Genomic DNA, 18,523 nt, shown 5'->3' with positions numbered 1-18,523 from the left:
TGAGCACCTCGCTCAGCACACCTGGGAGCAGGGGCTCAGGCCCACATGTCCCAGCGCACCTCTCATACTCCTTCACCCCCTTCCCCCGCCTACCAGACCCACCTTCCCACTCCCGCCCCCACCCCTTAATATTTGTGTCAAACAGAGACCTGACCGAATCCACAGATGGTTTGTGGCGGCCTCTCTGTGAGGCTGAGGCAGGAGGCGGGGCTCAGGGAGAACACTCTGGAAGACCCCTGGCCCCCTCCCTGCGTCCCCAGGCATACAGTGACCGCTCAGCTCTTAATACAACCGAGGAGGCTGTAGCTGGATTGGCTGCGGGGCAGCCACGGCTCTCCAGCAGGCTGGGTGTGTGTGCATGTGCGTACGGGTGTGCACATGCCTGTGAGCGGCGGCATGCATGTCTGCGGGAGTGTTTCGCGATCTGTCCTCTGTTTGTCTTCATGGACAGTCACCATCAGGAGTGGTGTATGGACTCACGCTGGCCTCTCCCAAGGGGTGAAAGGACCTGGCCACCTCGGGGCTGCCTCCCTCCCACCTCATTCCTTGCAGAAAAGTGGCAGATGATTCGTTCGGGGCTGCGGCTCTGCAGGAAACTGGAGAAGGGCACCGATGTCGCCTGCTTGCCATCCCCACTCCCTTGCAGCAGGGGCCTCTCTGACTCTATGTGAACTGAGACATACGTGCAGAGGGCAGGGCCAGGCACGCAGGTGGCATCCAGCTGTCACTTCCCGACCCAGCACCCTGAGCAGTGACACAGGTGCTGAAGATGAGCGAGACTCCGGGCTCCAGCCACGTGTGTCCTCTTTCAGTTCCGTGATCAGGACACAGTCTCCTCCGTCTGAGTCTTTGCTCAGAATCTTTGCCCAGTTCAGTGCTGCTTGTCCCTCGGATCTCGGCTTCAATGCCTCAAGCTCCCTCTGGACCCCTGGCTGCAGGAAGTCTCTCTAACTCTCTCTCTTGGCTCCCCACGTTCTTCCTTCACCGGCCTCCAGCTTCTGCCTTTACAGCCCAATCCCGTTCCTATCCCCTCCTCTGTTTCTCTTTTTTCCTTCCTTAACATTTTTCTAAACAAAACAGCTTTTTATTTTGCAACAACTCGAGATCCACGGAAAAGTACTAAAAACAGTGCGGCGAGTTCCCTTGGCAGAAACGTCTTAGGTCACTAAGGGCGTATTTGTCAAAACAAAGAAGCGAATGTCCATAGGGTGCAGACTTATTTGCATTTCAACAGGCTTTCCACACTGTCCTGCTCTTCCAGGATCCCGTCCAGGAAACCGCATTACATTTAATTTCCAGGTATCGTCTGTCTCCCCTGGGGTGTGACAGCTCCCCGGGTGTCTGGGGAGACCACAGACGGGCAACTTACGAGCAGCAGAAATGTATTTCTCACCGTTCCTGAGGCTGGAAGTCTGAGATCAGGGCCAGTGTGGTGGGATGAGAGCCTTTTCCCGGGTCACAGGCTTCTGGTCCGTGTCCTGCCACCAGAAGCAGCGAGGGAGCTGTCTGCATTGTCTTTTCCAAGGGCAGGAATCCCATTGATGGGGGCTCCACGCTCATCACTGAATCACCTCCCAAGGGCCCCTCCTCCTACACCATCATGGTGGGGGGTGGGTGGGGAGTGGGTGTTAAGGTTTCGACCACTTACTCAAGGTGGTGGGTGCCAGTTTCCTTCCCTCCCTGGGCTCTGTTTATAGAAGCAAGGCGCCCAGTCAAGCTCACACCCCACAACACTTGGCATCAACAGTCATGTGTCATCCTCTACTTTTCTTTCATTCTTTGTTATTTTTTTTTATCTCATTGTCTCTCCACGCGAGAACCTAGCTTCACTAGGGCAGGGATTTGGGGGGTTTCCTTCATTTATCTCCAACCCCCTGGACGGTTCCAGACACACAGTGGGCGTTCAATAACCATCTGTGGACAAACGAATCACCCTTGCCAATTTGTCCTCCCATGGTTATCTGTTTGGTTAGCTGGTTGTGGCGAGAGCCCATGTCTGCTGGGCTGGCCCTTGTACCCTTGTATGACTCCCAGGCCCAAGGTCCCGTAGGCGGCCCCCGAACAAAGGCCTCTGGGTGAAAGAGCTTAAATAAGCAAGAGTGGGCTGGGCATGGCTGCTCGTTGGGGTGTGAGGTGTTTCCTCTTGGATTCCAAGGTCATTTTTCTGGCCTGGGTCTCTGCAGAAGAGGCGGGGACAGGAGTCCTCGGCTCTAGCATTGTCCTCTGCATTCTGGGGACAGTGGGTTCATAACGGGAAGTCCTGAGAGTTCATGAGGTCGGAGAAGGAAATGAAAGTGCGTTCCCAAGAACAAGACGGGGGTTGGTAATAGCAGCAGGAACTCGGAGGGAGTTGACTCTTATGGGCTCAACTGTGTCCTCCCCCCATTCATCTGTTAAAGCCCTAACCCCCAGCACATCAGGACAACGGTATATTTGGAGACAGAGCCTTGAGAGAGGTGATTAAGTTAAAATGAGGTCGGTGGGGTGGGCTCTGGTCCAGTTGAACAGGTGGAAGCTGGGAGACAGAAAAGCAGGTTAGCACCCCAAGAGATGACCATGTGACGGCACAAATCGAGAAGGCCACCTGGGAACCGAGCCAAGGAGAGGGGCCTCAGGAGGACCCAACCCTGCTCACACCTGGGTTGCAGACTCCAACCTCCAGGACTGTGAGATCACACAATTTCTGTTGTTAAGCTGCCCTGTTACTGGCTAGGATGGACAGATGGGTGAGGTCAACGGGAGTCAGGGCCGGTGGGGCGCTGGAGGCGCAGGTGAGAGCGAGCCCCCCCTACAGAGCTGAGAGGAGGTGTCTGCTCCTGTGCCAGTGGGAGAGTGAGGGACACAAGGGGTCCGGGGGGCGCTCGGGGGTGACGTGCGTGACCAAACCACCCTAAACATGGAAGCAAGAGAACAAACACCAGCCTCACGTTCAGGGTCCCTGTCCCAGACGGCATTGCGGGCACCTCGTTCCCTTTGCTCTCCTTCACACGCCCTACACTGGCCCGGAATGAAGTCTCCATGGTTCCCACACGCTGCAGTTCGCTCAACACCATTCTCCAGCCCTTTCCTCTGCTGGAGTCCCTTCCCTGTTCCCAAACCTGCTGTCTGTTGAAGGCTTACTTACTCCTTAGACCAGCGAGGTACCACCTCTTCCAAGAAAGCTTTCCCGATCTCCCTCTCCCCGACCAGGTGCTAGATCATTTCATTCACCCCAGGATCGTGAAACAGTTGAGTTACGTGGCCCACAGTGACACCCAGCAAGGAACTTCAGCGTGTGACATGAGGCCCCGGGAGCCCATCCTGACCTCACGAACATGGTAGCTGTATTGTGACCATGTGCCCAGTGACCTTCAGACAACGCTGGACCTTGGCCTTACACACATCACACGGACAGGGCCTCCCCCTGACCTTGGACTGGCTGGGCAAACAGTGAGAGGGATATCTGCCAAGGCAGAAGAGGCATTTCGCAAGGGAAAGGCACACAGGAGCGGATCTGACCCCATGAGGGGGTCTGATCCTGAAACGCTGTCCTGAGTTCAAAGCACAGCTGCAGACGAGCCGTCTGGCTCCAGCCGCAGCCATCTGCCCGAGCACACGGCCACACGGGTGCCCTCCGGGTCCCAGAGCCTGAGCCTCTCTCTGTCCTCTGCCTCAGAGTAAGCATTCACATCCCCTCTGTGAAATGGGTACACTGACATACAGGGTTGAGGGACTCAGAAGGGGACAGACGCAAAGTGTCCCCAAGGGCTGGCCCAAAGTAGGTGCTCAGTACTTTGGGGGTGTGGCCAAAGCTTAGGGTTCTGACCTTGTTTGATCCACGGGGCTTCCTTTTGCAACACAGTGCAGACTCTGGGACCAGAGAGGGAGGGGCAACCTCTTGGGGGGGCAAGCTGAGGGTCAAGCACTCGGATTTAAGGGGGCAGCTAGTTAGGCAACAATTTGAGTGAAAGACTCATTCACTCCTTCATGGATTCTCTCAAGTGTCCGATCCCATTCATTTGATAGGTGAGGAACTGTCCGTAGTGGCTTTCATAAAAGAGAGGCTAAGCTTACCTGCATCACAGGGGAGCGGGTGGCTGAGAGGCGCCCGACCCAGGCTTCTGGTTCTCAGTCACGTCTTCCCTGCAGCAGAGCACAGGGCTGCAAATGTNAGGGCCAGTGTGGTGGGATGAGAGCCTTTTCCCGGGTCACAGGCTTCTGGTCCGTGTCCTGCCACCAGAAGCAGCGAGGGAGCTGTCTGCATTGTCTTTTCCAAGGGCAGGAATCCCATTGATGGGGGCTCCACGCTCATCACTGAATCACCTCCCAAGGGCCCCTCCTCCTACACCATCATGGTGGGGGGTGGGTGGGGAGTGGGTGTTAAGGTTTCGACCACTTACTCAAGGTGGTGGGTGCCAGTTTCCTTCCCTCCCTGGGCTCTGTTTATAGAAGCAAGGCGCCCAGTCAAGCTCACACCCCACAACACTTGGCATCAACAGTCATGTGTCATCCTCTACTTTTCTTTCATTCTTTGTTATTTTTTTTTATCTCATTGTCTCTCCACGCGAGAACCTAGCTTCACTAGGGCAGGGATTTGGGGGGTTTCCTTCATTTATCTCCAACCCCCTGGACGGTTCCAGACACACAGTGGGCGTTCAATAACCATCTGTGGACAAACGAATCACCCTTGCCAATTTGTCCTCCCATGGTTATCTGTTTGGTTAGCTGGTTGTGGCGAGAGCCCATGTCTGCTGGGCTGGCCCTTGTACCCTTGTATGACTCCCAGGCCCAAGGTCCCGTAGGCGGCCCCCGAACAAAGGCCTCTGGGTGAAAGAGCTTAAATAAGCAAGAGTGGGCTGGGCATGGCTGCTAGTTGGGGTGTGAGGTGTTTCCTCTTGGATTCCAAGGTCATTTTTCTGGCCTGGGTCTCTGCAGAAGAGGCGGGGACAGGAGTCCTCAGCTCTAGCATTGTCCTCTGCATTCTGGGGACAGTGGGTTCATAACGGGAAGTCCTGAGAGTTCATGAGGTCGGAGAAGGAAATGAAAGTGCGTTCCCAAGAACAAGACGGGGGTTGGTAATAGCAGCAGGAACTCGGAGGGAGTTGACTCTTATGGGCTCAACTGTGTCCTCCCCCCATTCATCTGTTAAAGCCCTAACCCCCAGCACATCAGGACAACGGTATATTTGGAGACAGAGCCTTGAGAGAGGTGATTAAGTTAAAATGAGGTCGGTGGGGTGGGCTCTGGTCCAGTTGAACAGGTGGAAGCTGGGAGACAGAAAAGCAGGTTAGCACCCCAAGAGATGACCATGTGACGGCACAAATCGAGAAGGCCACCTGGGAACCGAGCCAAGGAGAGGGGCCTCAGGAGGACCCAACCCTGCTCACACCTGGGTTGCAGACTCCAACCTCCAGGACTGTGAGATCACACAATTTCTGTTGTTAAGCTGCCCTGTTACTGGCTAGGATGGACAGATGGGTGAGGTCAACGGGAGTCAGGGCCGGTGGTGCGCTGGAGGCGCAGGTGAGAGCGAGCCCCCCCTACAGAGCTGAGAGGAGGTGTCTGCTCCTGTGCCAGTGGGAGAGTGAGGGACACAAGGGGTCCGGGGGGCGCTCGGGGGTGACGTGCGTGACCAAACCACCCTAAACATGGAAGCAAGAGAACAAACACCAGCCTCACGTTCAGGGTCCCTGTCCCAGACGGCATTGCGGGCACCTCGTTCCCTTTGCTCTCCTTCACACGCCCTACACTGGCCCGGAATGAAGTCTCCATGGTTCCCACACGCTGCAGCTCGCTCAACACCATTCTCCAGCCCTTTCCTCCGCTGGAGTCCCTTCCCTGTTCCCAAACCTGCTGTCTGTTGAAGTCTTACTTACTCCTTAGACCAGCGAGGTACCACCTCTTCCGAGAAGGCTTTCCCGATCTCCCTCTCCCCGACCAGGTGCTAGATCATTTCATTCACCCCAGGATCGTGAAACAGTTGAGTTACGTGGCCCACAGTGACACCCAGCAAGGAACTTCAGCGTGTGACATGAGGCCCCGGGAGCCCATCCTGACCTCACGAACATGGTAGCTGTATTGTGACCATGTGCCCAGTGACCTTCAGACAACGCTGGACCTTGGCCTTACACACATCACACGGACAGGGCCTCCCCCTGACCTTGGACTGGCTGGGCAAACAGTGAGAGGGATATCTGCCAAGGCAGAAGAGGCATTTCGCAAGGGAAAGGCACACAGGAGCGGATCTGACCCCATGAGGGGGTCTGATCCTGAAACGCTGTCCTGAGTTCAAAGCACAGCTGCAGACGAGCCGTCTGGCTCCAGCCGCAGCCATCTGCCCGAGCACACGGCCACACGGGTGCCCTCCGGGTCCCAGAGCCTGAGCCTCTCTCTGTCCTCTGCCTCAGAGTAAGCATTCACATCCCCTCTGTGAAATGGGTACACTGACATACAGGGTTGAGGGACTCAGAAGGCGACAGACGCAAAGTGTCCCCAAGGGCTGGCCCAAAGTAGGTGCTCAGTACTTTGGGGGTGTGGCCAAAGCTTAGGGTTCTGACCTTGTTTGATCCACGGGGCTTCCTTTTGCAACACAGTGCAGACTCTGGGACCAGAGAGGGAGGGGCAACCTCTTGGGGGGGCAAGCTGAGGGTCAAGCACTCGGATTTAAGGGGGCAGCTAGTTAGGCAACAATTTGAGTGAAAGACTCATTCACTCCTTCATGGATTCTCTCAAGTGTCCGATCCCATTCATTTGATAGGTGAGGAACTGTCCGTAGTGGCTTTCATAAAAGAGAGGCTAAGCTTACCTGCATCACAGGGGAGCGGGTGGCTGAGAGGCGCCCGACCCAGGCTTCTGGTTCTCAGTCACGTCTTCCCTGCAGCAGAGCACAGGGCTGCAAATGTAGGTCTGGGGGCTGCGCTCCCAGTGTCAAATCCTGCCTCCACCCCTTAGAAGCTGCGTGATTGGATAAGCAGCCCGCTCTCTGCAAGCCTTGCCTTCCCTATCTGTAAAATGGGGTAACAATGGTACCAGGCTNCGGGGCTTCCTTTTGCAACACAGTGCAGACTCTGGGACCAGAGAGGGAGGGGCAACCTCTTGGGGGGGCAAGCTGAGGGTCAAGCACTCGGATTTAAGGGGGCAGCTAGTTAGGCAACAATTTGAGTGAAAGACTCATTCACTCCTTCATGGATTCTCTCAAGTGTCCGATCCCATTCATTTGATAGGTGAGGAACTGTCCGTAGTGGCTTTCATAAAAGAGAGGCTAAGCTTACCTGCATCACAGGGGAGCGGGTGGCTGAGAGGCGCCCGACCCAGGCTTCTGGTTCTCAGTCACGTCTTCCCTGCAGCAGAGCACAGGGCTGCAAATGTAGGTCTGGGGGCTGCGCTCCCAGTGTCAAATCCTGCCTCCGCCCCTTAGAAGCTGCGTGATTGGATAAGCAGCCCGCTCTCTGCAAGCCTTGCCTTCCCTATCTGTAAAATGGGGTAACAATGGTACCAGGCTCACAGCAGAGAAAGGCAATCATCCAGGTAAAGCACCTAGCGCCAAGCCTGGCACACGGTAATTAATGTCGCCATTCCCAGTGTTATTTCCGTAAGGACAATGACGCCCACTGTTTGCAAAATGCTTTATTGTTATCGTTGATACTAACATTCACGGTTCGTATCAATGTCCTCGATAGGCTAGTATCTGCAACAGGCCTCCGTGCTCCCGCCCCCAGCCAACGCCAGGAGGTCTAACTGAAGCCACAGGACAGTTCGATGCTGCGATGGGCCATTTCCACCCCGCTGTCCACTCGCTTTTCTTCAAGGACAAGTAGCACTGGAATGTGTTAAAATCTACTGTGACTGACGGGGAACGCCCCAGCTTCCTTCTATGATGTCAGGGAGCCTTCAACCTTCACCCGATCCTTCACTGTATGCGTGGGGGAAATAGAGGTCCAGAGAGGGACAGTATTACCCCAAAGCTCCACAGCTGGTTAGCTGGAACAGAAACCCCATTCCAGACTCCCAGTTTAATGTTCTTCCCACCCCATGATGAAGTCACTGATGGTTGCTATTGCTGGCAAGAGGAGGACTCGGCTTGGAAATACGTTTCTTGGTAGGAACGTCTACCAGAACAACCCTCCTGAAGAGCTGTGTGGCACTGGGCTGGGCATCAGGGACCTGGATTCTGGGCTTCTCTCTACCACTCACATGCTGTGTGACCTTGGGCAAGGCAACCAACCTCTCTGGGCCTCACTGCCAGACTCCACTGATGAAGGGTGAGGGCAAGACCAGATGCTCTCGAAGGTTCTTCAAGGTGTCCGTGTTGTGTAGTTATGTGAGAAGAAGCAATCATTAGAATACCAATACTATGACTATTATTACTTGTAAAAGCCTCATTAGTGCACGAAACCCATGTAAATCACCAGGTCCCAGCGGACAGGTGACACTGTGTGCCTTCCACTTTGGCCTCTCAGGAGAAGCACCAACCTCAGGGATGGGTCACTTTGCCAAGGAAGAGGACGTTCGTGGAGTTCTCCACAATGAGTATCATGAAGGGCCTGTTGAACATGACCCTCTGAGAGCTCATTGTGGCCGACTTGAACATGAAGATCGTCTCTGTGGCTGCAGCCGCTCTGGTCCCCGACTCGTCCACCTCCACCACGGCCTTGTGCACCATCTGCAGAAGACAGCAGGTGTCACCGAGCCACCAGGGGCTGGGAGATGCCATCCCAGGAGACGGCAGAGATTTCTGCCTGCGGCATCCCTGTCCAAGTCTCTGTGCAAACGTGCCACTAAGCAGGTGGCAAATGATGCGGTCGTGCGGCTACCATGCACCAGGACCTATGCCGGGAGGCGACCGCACTTGTGCCTTTCCTTGAATTCTCACGGCATCTCGCAGCAAGGTTGCGATTCTCCAATGTTATAGAGAGAAAAGAGGCTCGGAGAGGTCTAGTAATTGTTGGAGGTCACAGAGCTAGTAAGTGAAGGAGCTAGTGCCTAGTTCTTCGTGTTGATTGCTGAATGAGAGCCCCCCCAAGACACAGTGCTGGATATGGTTTCCCACTGCGCATAGGATAAGACGCGAAGTGATAGCTTTGCTTCTTGAGGAAAGAGAGGGGAGTGAGGGAGAAAGAGAGAGAATGTGGAATGAAATGGAATGAAAGGAGCACCATGGAGTGGGAAAGAATAGAATAGAATAGAATAGAATAGAATAGAATAGAATAGAATAGAACGGAATAGAATAGAATAGAATAGAATAGAATAGAATAGAATAGAATAGAATAGAACAGAGTAGAACAGAGTAGAACAGAGTAGAACAGAGTAGGACAGAACAGAAATCTCTGAAAGCAGGGGCTCAGGGACTCAGGGGCTCAGGGGCTTCCGAGCTCACCTCAGACACCTGGATGCTGGAGTGGTTGGTGATGCCAGTCAGGTCAGCATGGGAGGTGAAAACGTCATTGATGCCCAGCTTGGGGAGGACCTTCTCCAGCTGGTAGGAGCCCTCGATGGAGAACTTGGGAAGGTACAGCTCAAGCTGCCTGGAGAGAGGACGGGAACATTGTGAGACTCTTCCCAGAGCATCGGTTCACGGAGCTTGTATCCCCGCTCTCTCCCCTCGGCTTTGCAGTGATCCTCCAGCCCCTTGTCTAGAGCCCTCCCCACTGTGGACTTGGTCCTGAGCTGTCCCCAGAGGTCCCTGCCCATGCTGATGGCCCCATCAGGAAGGAGGGTGTCCAGCCCTGCTCCCTCCAGCTGGACCAGGCCCTGGGGGCCGGGACCTCACGTAATGGCTCCAGGCTTGGAGGCTGCTGCTGGGCTGGGTGAGACCTCCCACCCCTGTGGTGTGTCCCTGGTGGTGTGCAGGACCTGGCTGGCCCCACGTGGCCTGCAGAATACCTCTTTGCGAACATCTTGAGCCACTTCCTCAGGGTTTTCTCGTTCAGTCCGTTCTCCAGCTGTCCCATCCTGCCCTCGCCGGGGAGAATGAAGAAAGCAGTGGCGTTCCCTTGGTAGGGGACCCCCACCACCTTGCAGGAGAGGCTGCGGTCCAGGAAGTAGTAATAATGGTCTTCCCGCCTCATCATGGGCACCTGCACCACTGTCTCCGAGGTCACATGGAAGTCCTGCTTTCGGGTGCTTTTGTGGTCAAAGCTTGCCTCCCACTTCGCTAAATACCAAAACGGAAAAGGCATTAGAAATTCTTAGCTGCAAATGAACAGCGTCGAGACGGTAAACCCATCCAACAGAGCTCATTGTCCTTGGCACAGTCTCCTCGGTGGCAGGGACCGTGGGACCCCTGGAATAGAAGGGCGAGCCTCTTTATAATTTCGGGGACTTGCCTGAACTTTCTGTGGGTCTTTTCCTTCCACATGGGCAAAGCAAGGAGGATGCCTCTCATGTCTTTGGAGGCCCTCAACCGCCAATGGTGTTTGTTTGATTCTCCGGTGTTTCTCAAGGTCAAATACGCTCGGGAAGAGGGTCAACGATACGGACGGCTGACCAAGCGACCCTACACCTGGGGGAGTTTTTCTGTTTTTCACTCTTTTCCCACTTTTGGATTTTGATCTAAGTTCGGGAGAGAGGTTTGTAAGTTTCCTGGACATACAAGGTTCTTCTTGCTGAGAAACCCTCAGGTACTCTTCCTGCTCTGATTCCTGCTAAACTTGCGCATCAACGAGATACAAGTAGTTCTTCCCATCTTCTCAGTAGTCATCAGATTCGGAACCCACCCCAGTGCCCACGTAGCTTATGTCACAGTGGTCCCTGCAGCCTGGTGTCCTAGAGAGACCCCTGCCCTGGGGGACAAGAAATATTGGATTCCAAGCTGGATAGCTCGCCATCTGCACTCCTAGGAAGGGGGGAGGTGGTTAACAAGCTAGCTATTTTCCTCTTTCCTCCCTCCTTCCCCTCCCCTCCTTTATCCACCTCTGCCTTCCCACCCTCAGCCAGGCCCCATACAGGCACCCAGGGGCTCAGCATCTAGAAGGAGAGGAAGACGTGAGAGCCAAGATGAGTAGGGGTATCCACAAGAAACGCCAGGGGGGTGAAGGGAGGGATCAGCTGTTGTGGGCCAGGGAGAGAGAGGACTCTCCAGAGTGACAGGTGCTTGTCAAGGGATTTCTCCGCCGAGGGAACAGCCCTTAGGAGGGCATGGGGGCAAGGAGGTAGGGGTAGGGAAGGCCCTCCAAGGCGCCTCTAAGACCCGCAACCCTGCCCTGAGTGGCAGTACCGCAGCCATGGCGATCTCCTGCTTTAGAGCCAGTGTGGAAGCTGTGACCCCAGGGCCCATGGACAGGACCCAGCACTTCTCCAGTGGGGGACACAGCAGCCCCTTTAGAAAGCCCCTTACCCCATAGGAAGATGCCTGTCTTACCCTCGGTTGCTTGTTGGCCTCGCTCTGTCAACAGGCACCAGAAGGGACTAACTCTACTCCCACCCCTTTATGTGTGTGGGAATTGGGTGCCCTTTTGACAAAAGCAGCGCAAAGGAGAAAGTTCAGGCTTGCACACAGGGGTCTTACCTTTAAAGAAAATGTAATTCACCATAACCATGACCTCCGTGCTATCCAGGTCCTTAGCCAAGTCCACAATCTTGCCTTCAGTTTGCTTTGCCACGTAGTCGTTGATCTGCTTCTGGGCCTCTGCGGGGTCCCCAAAGTTGGTGGGGAAGGTGTCTGCCAGGTACAACGTCTTCACGGCGTTCACGAAGGTGTCCTGCAGGTGCACCGTGGGGCTGATGAACAGGGCGTTGCCGAGGCGCAGCTGGATGTCCCTCCTGGGCCGGGCGAGCTCCTGGAGCAGCTCGTGTGAGGCGTTGTGGAGTTTCTCCTCCGAGCCCTCCTGGGGACTGAGGCCCAGGCCCTCTAGGATCTGCACCTTCGTGTGCGATCGCGCCCCCAGGGCCAGCATGGCCAGGGTGGTGGAGATGCTCAGAGGGGAGAAGAAGACGTTCTGGTCGGGAGCAGCCGTAGCCAAGGCCCTGTAGAGGTCGAAGGCGAAGTCCCTGCTGGCGGGGGCCACCGTGCTGAGCACGGGCGGCTCCTTGACTCTCTTCTTCCCCTCCCGGGAGCGGGGGCGGTGCAGGCTGGAGCCCGGGGGGCTGAGAAGCAACAGGCATAGAAGGAGGCACAGCTGCATTGTGGCTGCTGCTCGTCCTGAAAGGCAAGTGGGACGGCGTCCTCAGGGGTCTGCCCTGCGGGTGCTGGGGAATCGGGGCAAAGTGTGGAAGGCCCATGAGCCAGAGTTGTGACCACCCGCCGTGCCACATCTAAGGGAGATGATGAGCTTGGGGGGTTGGGAGGGGGGTTTAAGGAGAGCCATGGGGGGCTCGAGGACAGAGACTCGGGGCACGTGGGCATCTAAGGGTCAGGAGAGGGAGGAGAAGGCAGAGCCCGCAGACCCGTGGTGGGGGCTGGTCACTGGGGCGGGGGTCCTCTCATCCACATCAGGGTACATGCTACAGGGGCGGGGGGTGTGGGAGTGCACGGCTCCCCTCCTTCTGCCTGATCAGCATCTCTGAGGTTCCCAGGGAATGAGAAGTCGCCTTTCCAAGTGGACTGTGACTGTCACTTCAACCCCTGGGGGCAGCATTTTTGCAAGGTCTGGTGCTTCTTCTATGAACTCAGACCAACTGCCCCCCACAGGCCCCTCAGACGGCTGGTCTAGCCTTGTTCACTCAGCAAATAGATAATGAGCATCTCCCACATGGCAGGCAGGGAGCCAGGCTCCAGAGAGTCATTGGTGAACACGCGGGTGCCAACTGGGTCTTTCCTTCCTCCCTCCTGGGAAGGGGGTGTGCTAGGACCCCAGGGCCATCCTTGCACCCCGTCAGAGGTACCTCCCCCAAACCCCCAGCCCCGTGAGGAAATTCTGCCCTCTTAATGTGAGCACCCCAACTTCCCTCCTATTCTATGATGGCTGAAATGTGTCCCCCCAACTCCTATGTTGAGGTCTTAACCCCCAGCACCTCAGAATGGGACTGTATCTGGAGACAAGGTCTTTGAAAAGGTAATGAAGTCAAAATGAGGTCATACACGCAGGCCTTGATCCAATCTGGCCGGTGTCCTTGGGAGAAGAGATTAGGACCCAGATACACACAGAGGGAAGACCCCGTGAGGACCCAGGCAGGAGACCGGCATCTGCGAGTCGAGGAACCAGCCCAGCCGACACCTTGAGCGGAGACCTGTTTTCTGTTCTGTGATGCTTTGTTAGGGCAGCCCGAGCCAAGACATCTCCTCTTCCTTCCGTCCCCCAGATGAGGAGGCCTCCTAGGTGGGCCCTGGGGGGTCTTCAGTCCCTCTTCCCCTTCCTCCCTCCTGTCCACCTACCTAGACCCCTCCCCTCCATCCAGAACCCTTCCTGTGCCCGGGCCTCCCTAAGTCCCCTGTGCTCACGGTCCGCCTGGGACCAGCCCAGACTCTGCAGCCCAGCCTCCTGTGTTCAGAGCTCGGCCCCGTTACTTCCCACAACTGCGGTGTGGGGCAAGTCAGCCACGCCCCGGGGCGCTGCCCCACCTCTACAATGGAGGGGACACGCGTACCTGCGCCAGGGCGTGGCTGGGGGCTTTAAGGATCCACATAGGACAAGGGTTGCGGCTGGGCCTGGCGCATCCCTAGTGCCGTGGCAGGGTCAGCCGTGGCTGTGGCTATGGTGGAAGGGTCAGCCGTGGCTGGGACATATTCCAGTCAAAGCCCCACCAAGATCCCCGAGTTCCTCTGCTGTGCCGTGGGGTACCCGCTTTCACCGCACCCTTGCTCTGATGTGGGCCTGGCGGCCTGTCTGCTGAGGAAAGCCCTTGACGGCGAGGACTCCCTCCAGCTGGGTCTTCCGCCACGGACATCACGTTATCAGGTCCCCAACCTCAGGGTCCTGCCAGAGTCCCGTGACCCCCCCAAACCCCAACCCCAAAGGGCCCCAAACAGCTGCATTGGACATGGCATGCTAAATGGCCCACTGCTGGGGGCGGGGTGGGTGGGTGGGGGGCTCCAGTGATCTTGGGGGTCTGGCAGACCTGGGCTGCTGTCCTGTCTTTGAGCAAAATCGAGTGACCTGAACAGGCCACGCCCACCAACCCTGGCCTCCGCATTGCACCTGAGCTCACAAAGGAGGCTCATCTAGAATGTTCTGTGTGCAGAACCTCGAGCCTCCCAGAGCCCCATACAGCAGCCTCTGCTGTCACGGGCCTGCCGTTGGCTGCGGCGCTGTTTCCCCGTAGCTGCCCCCCATCAGCCTCACACGCACCCTCAGAGACAGGGGCTTCTACTGGCATCCTTCTACAGAGGGGCATCTGAAGCTCAGGGAGGCCGAGTCACTGGCTGACGAGGACACCGCTTGAGCTCAGACCCAGATCTGACGCTCAAAGCCCATGCTCTAAACCGCCACGCCGTTTGGCTTCCCCGGATCCCTGGCCCTCCTTCCGCGTGACAGCCCCCAGTCTTTGTGTCCCCCGCCTCGCTGGCCAGCACCAGAGCCGCTCATCCGCGGATAATTGAGCAACGGGTCCGGGCTTCCCAGGCTGACACCTCCTTTCTGCGTGCACCCTGGGAGTGCCTGTCTTTAAACGACATAGGTGGGTGGTTTAATCTCTGTGGCCTTTAAACGAGTTAATTTTACCGCACAGCGTGGTCCCTCCCGCAACGTGTTAGAGCCATCAATGTAGCAGGGGGCTGGGAGTGAACCTGCAGCTCAATCCCTCCCCCCCCTTATCACAGAGTAACACCCAGCTGATAATTACTTTAAAAGAAATGCTTTCAAAGAATAGTTGCAGACAATTGAGGGAGTGTCCTGCTTGCATGGAGCCCAGGGGCGGTTGGCTCCAGCAGGACAGATTGTTCTGGCCTCCTGTCCTTGCAGCTGGTCTGGGGGCCTTGGGCCAGTCCCTGCCCCTCTGCAGGCCTCAGTTTGTTCTTAAGCCACTCAAGGTCTAGCATGTGCTGTGGCCAGTGACCCTTCTCCCTGCCACTGAACCCGCCTCTCGCCTCCCACCAAACAGCAGAAGTCTGATGGGCCAGACCCACGTTCGCAGGGCCCCCTGGGTCTCCCTGGACAGCGGGGTCTCTGCACAAGGGGCCCCAGCCTCATCCACTCTCCCCTGGGCTGCAGATTTGGGACCTAGAACTCTCACTCCATTTGGGCCCACTCCCTATCTCTTATTAAAGCCAGTTTCATTAAGGATCTATTAGACACTCTACAAATATTACTACATTTAACCATCAACGTAAGTAAGCGTCATGGAGACCCTTTTACAGATGGATAAACTGAGGCTGAGCAAAATGGTACAGCTTGTCCCAGCCAGTGAGTGATAGAATGGGGATTAAAATCCAGATTCCTGTGACTGGTGTACACATGGCTTCTTGTCTTCTTTTCATGGCTCTGAGACATGATACCTCGTTCCTCCTCTCTCCTGTAGCTCCTGGTGAGAATTCCTGGGTCTTGCCCAAGCTGTGGACTTGTATGAACTCCTTTATACTCCTCCACAGCGACACGGAGTTAGTATCATCATCATTGCGCAGAGGAGGAAACAGAGGGTCAGAGAGATCCTTCTGAGAAAGTGAAGGCCTCAGGGTGCTTGGTTCAGGTTTCCCAGTTTCGAGCCCAGACTGTGCCAGCAAATGCCTGGGCCTCTGGTGGGAAATGCACAGCTCGACAGAGTTTTGTGCCAACTTTGAGCTGGGACGAGTCTGCTCCAGGCCCTGGGAGCCTGGCCCTTGGGAGACCGGCTCTCAGCCAGGAGACCGGAGCCTGGCCTGGCTGACCCTCTCCTAGGCCCCCGATTCCAGGGTTTCTGCACATAGGCCCCCCGGGTCCATGGGAGGAGAGCGGATCATTCAGGCTCATCTGGCATCCAGGCCGAAGTGACTTGAGCCTGCTGGTGTGGGCGGGGGCTGGGCAGGCGCTGAGGAAGTCCTCCCACTGATCCCCACCATCCGTGCACTCAAAATCGGCTGCATTTATTCCAAATGTTAGGCAACAAAGTCCTACTGGGTCAACTTTGGACTCAGCTGGGGGAGGCGTGTGGCTGAGGAGGTCTGTCTAGTGACGGCTGACTGCAAAAGGGAGATGTAAGCCTTGGGGCACAGGTAGAGAGGGAAAGACAAAATCCCAGCTTTCCCTGGATTCTGGAGACCCAGGAGAGCTTCCTGGCAGCATTGACCTAGGGAGGTTTCTTAACCTTCCTCCCCATCTCCAGATCCTCAGCGAGGCTTGTGGGTTTCTAGCTCCAGAGCTGCTCTGTCATCTGCCGGCCTCTCCCCATTTCCCCTGCCATGTCCTCATAGAGGCCCTTCCCCCTTTCACCCGACCACTCCCCTTCTCCTCCTGCCCCGGGAGCCATTCTGAAGGCATCTCCCTCAGTCACTCCCGGGGTCACAGCGCCCCGTTGGGGCCAGATCCAGCTCCTCCCTGGGCCTCAGGCCACGCTTGAATGCCACTTCTGGGTGTTGGTGATCCCTTGCCCATGCCCGGCCCCTCCTTCTGTGTTGTTATCTCTGTAACGTCCCCCACCTGATTGTTTGTTTCGCCGCTCCACGCCGCTCCACCGTGATGTCAGAAGGAACCCACACGCGTTTGCTGGCGCCTTCCTGCGTTCCAGCCTCTTTCCCAGCTAGACCATGTGCTCCAGACAGAGAGGAACCCCCCGCCCCCACCCTGCTCTCACCTGTGAGATTTGCAGTCAAGGACTGGCCCTCAGACCCCTTTCTGGAATGAATGAATGAATGAATCAATGAATGAATGAATGAAGTCCTTCTCTGTGTCTCAGAGGTTTTGGACCCCATGCTGGATGCAGAGCCAGGCTGGGCACCCAGGGCCGAGCCCTCCTGGCCCCAGGGCTAACTTGCCAACTCCTGCCCTGCTGCTTGGCTTCCGTTTCCCTTTTCTGCCTTAAAAACCATTTCATTGAGGTCTGACTGACATACAAAGAGCTGTACCTCTTTCCCGTGTACACCCGCGAAACCACCACTACCACCACCAACGGATCCATCACCTCCTGGCCACCACCGCGCCCCCCACCCTGCCACAACCTTACTCTTCACGTGGCGGCTTCTTGATTGGTGACTGAGGACGTTGGCCAGGGGAGCAACCCCCCCTTTTATTGTCATATTTCTTGCCAAGGGCCCCATCCTTAGAAAAGCTGAAAAATACACTTATTTGATGTCGACATTTTGCTTATTTAACAAATTGCCTGGGGTGCCTGGGTGGCTCAGTCAGTTAAGCATCTGCCTTCAGCTCAGGTCATGATGTCAGGGTCCTGGGNTCCATCACCTCCTGGCCACCACCGCGCCCCCCACCCTGCCACAACCTTACTCTTCACGTGGCGGCTTCTTGATTGGTGACTGAGGACGTTGGCCAGGGGAGCAACCCCCCCTTTTATTGTCATATTTCTTGCTAAGGGCCCCATCCTTAGAAAAACTGAAAAATACACTTATTTGATGTCGACATTTTGCTTATTTAACAACTTTCCTGGGGTGCCTGGGTGGCTCAGTCAGTTAAGCATCTGCCTTCAGCTCAGGTCATGATGTCAGGGTCCTGGGATCAGCCCCACATCGTGCTCCCTGCTCAGTGGGGAGTCTGCTTCTCCCTCTCCCTCTGCCCTTCTCCCCTGTTTGTGTGCGCGCGCTCTCTCTTTCTCTCAAATAAATAAGTAAAAACTTTAAAAACAAGACAAACAAATAAACAAACGAAAACTAAATCGCCAAACAGCCACCTGGAACTCGAGCAGCCACCGTGACCCCTCTGGGTGACAGCCTCCAGGCAGGGCAGCCCTCACTCAGGGAAAAGAGCGATATCCCATCCTTTCTCCTGATTTCTCAAGGTCCAAGATTGCAGGCACCAAATACAATACAGAAAAGCTTTGGTTTATGGAGCACTGCCGTGTGGACCAGACGTTTGGTCTCCACAACCTCACCTTGGGGTTTCTCCACCTCCGAACTGTTCTTTGTCGCAGGTACTGTCCCTCGCCCTGTCGGGGGGTTAGCGGCGTCCCTGGCCTCACTCACTAGATGCCCGCGCAGCCCTGTCTTCCAGCTGTGCCAACTGCAAATGTCTCCAGCTCACTTCTGAGTGAAAGCTACCATGTCCTGAATCTTCACAGCCGCCGTGCAAAGGTGTAATAATTTGTGTCTTACCTATAAGGACACTGAGGGGCAGCCAGATGGAGGGTCATGCCTGAGTTCGCACAGCCAGGGGGTGGGGTCAGGGGGACCCCACTGCTTCCAAGGCCCTGGCTCCTTCCCCAGCACCATGGGAGTTTTCCTGGTCGCTCTGGGACAGCGCCAAAGCTTTGAGGCCCCCCAGATCCCATAAGCCCAGCGTCCTGTTCTCACCGTTCCCCGCACACCCTCCAGCCCGTGGGCCCTCTGTCCATCCTTGGTGCCGGTACTTACTCTGTCCCGTGGCCAAGCGTGCATACAGTGGAGGTCACGGTCCCTCAGTCCCTTGTGCTCACTGAAAAACAGAGCTGGAAGCTCTGGAAATAGTATTTGCCACTGACCTTGGCTGGGCCCTGACTCCACCCCCGTGGGCCCTGCTCTGTCCTGTCCCGGCAGGCTCCTAGCCAACGG

The 18,523-nt window shown here is 56.2% G+C and overlaps 1 protein-coding gene across 1 annotated transcript; it reads right to left on the bottom strand.

Annotated features, from left to right (window-relative positions):
• Positions 1–7,590: 7,590 nt before the first annotated feature.
• SERPINA5 (serpin family A member 5) lies at positions 7,591–18,497 on the bottom strand. Its single transcript, XM_034642902.1, has 5 exons — positions 18,347–18,497; positions 11,486–12,118; positions 9,862–10,132; positions 9,356–9,503; positions 7,591–8,641 (listed from the first exon to the last, which is right to left on the bottom strand). The coding sequence occupies exons 2-5, from the start codon at positions 12,099–12,101 to the stop codon at positions 8,453–8,455; spliced, it is 1,224 nt and encodes a 407-aa protein (XP_034498793.1). The 5' UTR covers positions 12,102–12,118; positions 18,347–18,497; the 3' UTR covers positions 7,591–8,452.
• Between the last annotated feature and the right edge of the window lie 26 nt (positions 18,498–18,523).

The sequence above is a fragment of the Ailuropoda melanoleuca genome, chromosome 14, assembly GCF_002007445.2.
Source record: "Ailuropoda melanoleuca isolate Jingjing chromosome 14, ASM200744v2, whole genome shotgun sequence".
Classification (NCBI taxonomy): domain Eukaryota; kingdom Metazoa; phylum Chordata; class Mammalia; order Carnivora; family Ursidae; genus Ailuropoda; species Ailuropoda melanoleuca.
Note: the sequence above shows the minus strand (reverse complement) of the source record. Positions and strands in the feature narration are given on the sequence as shown.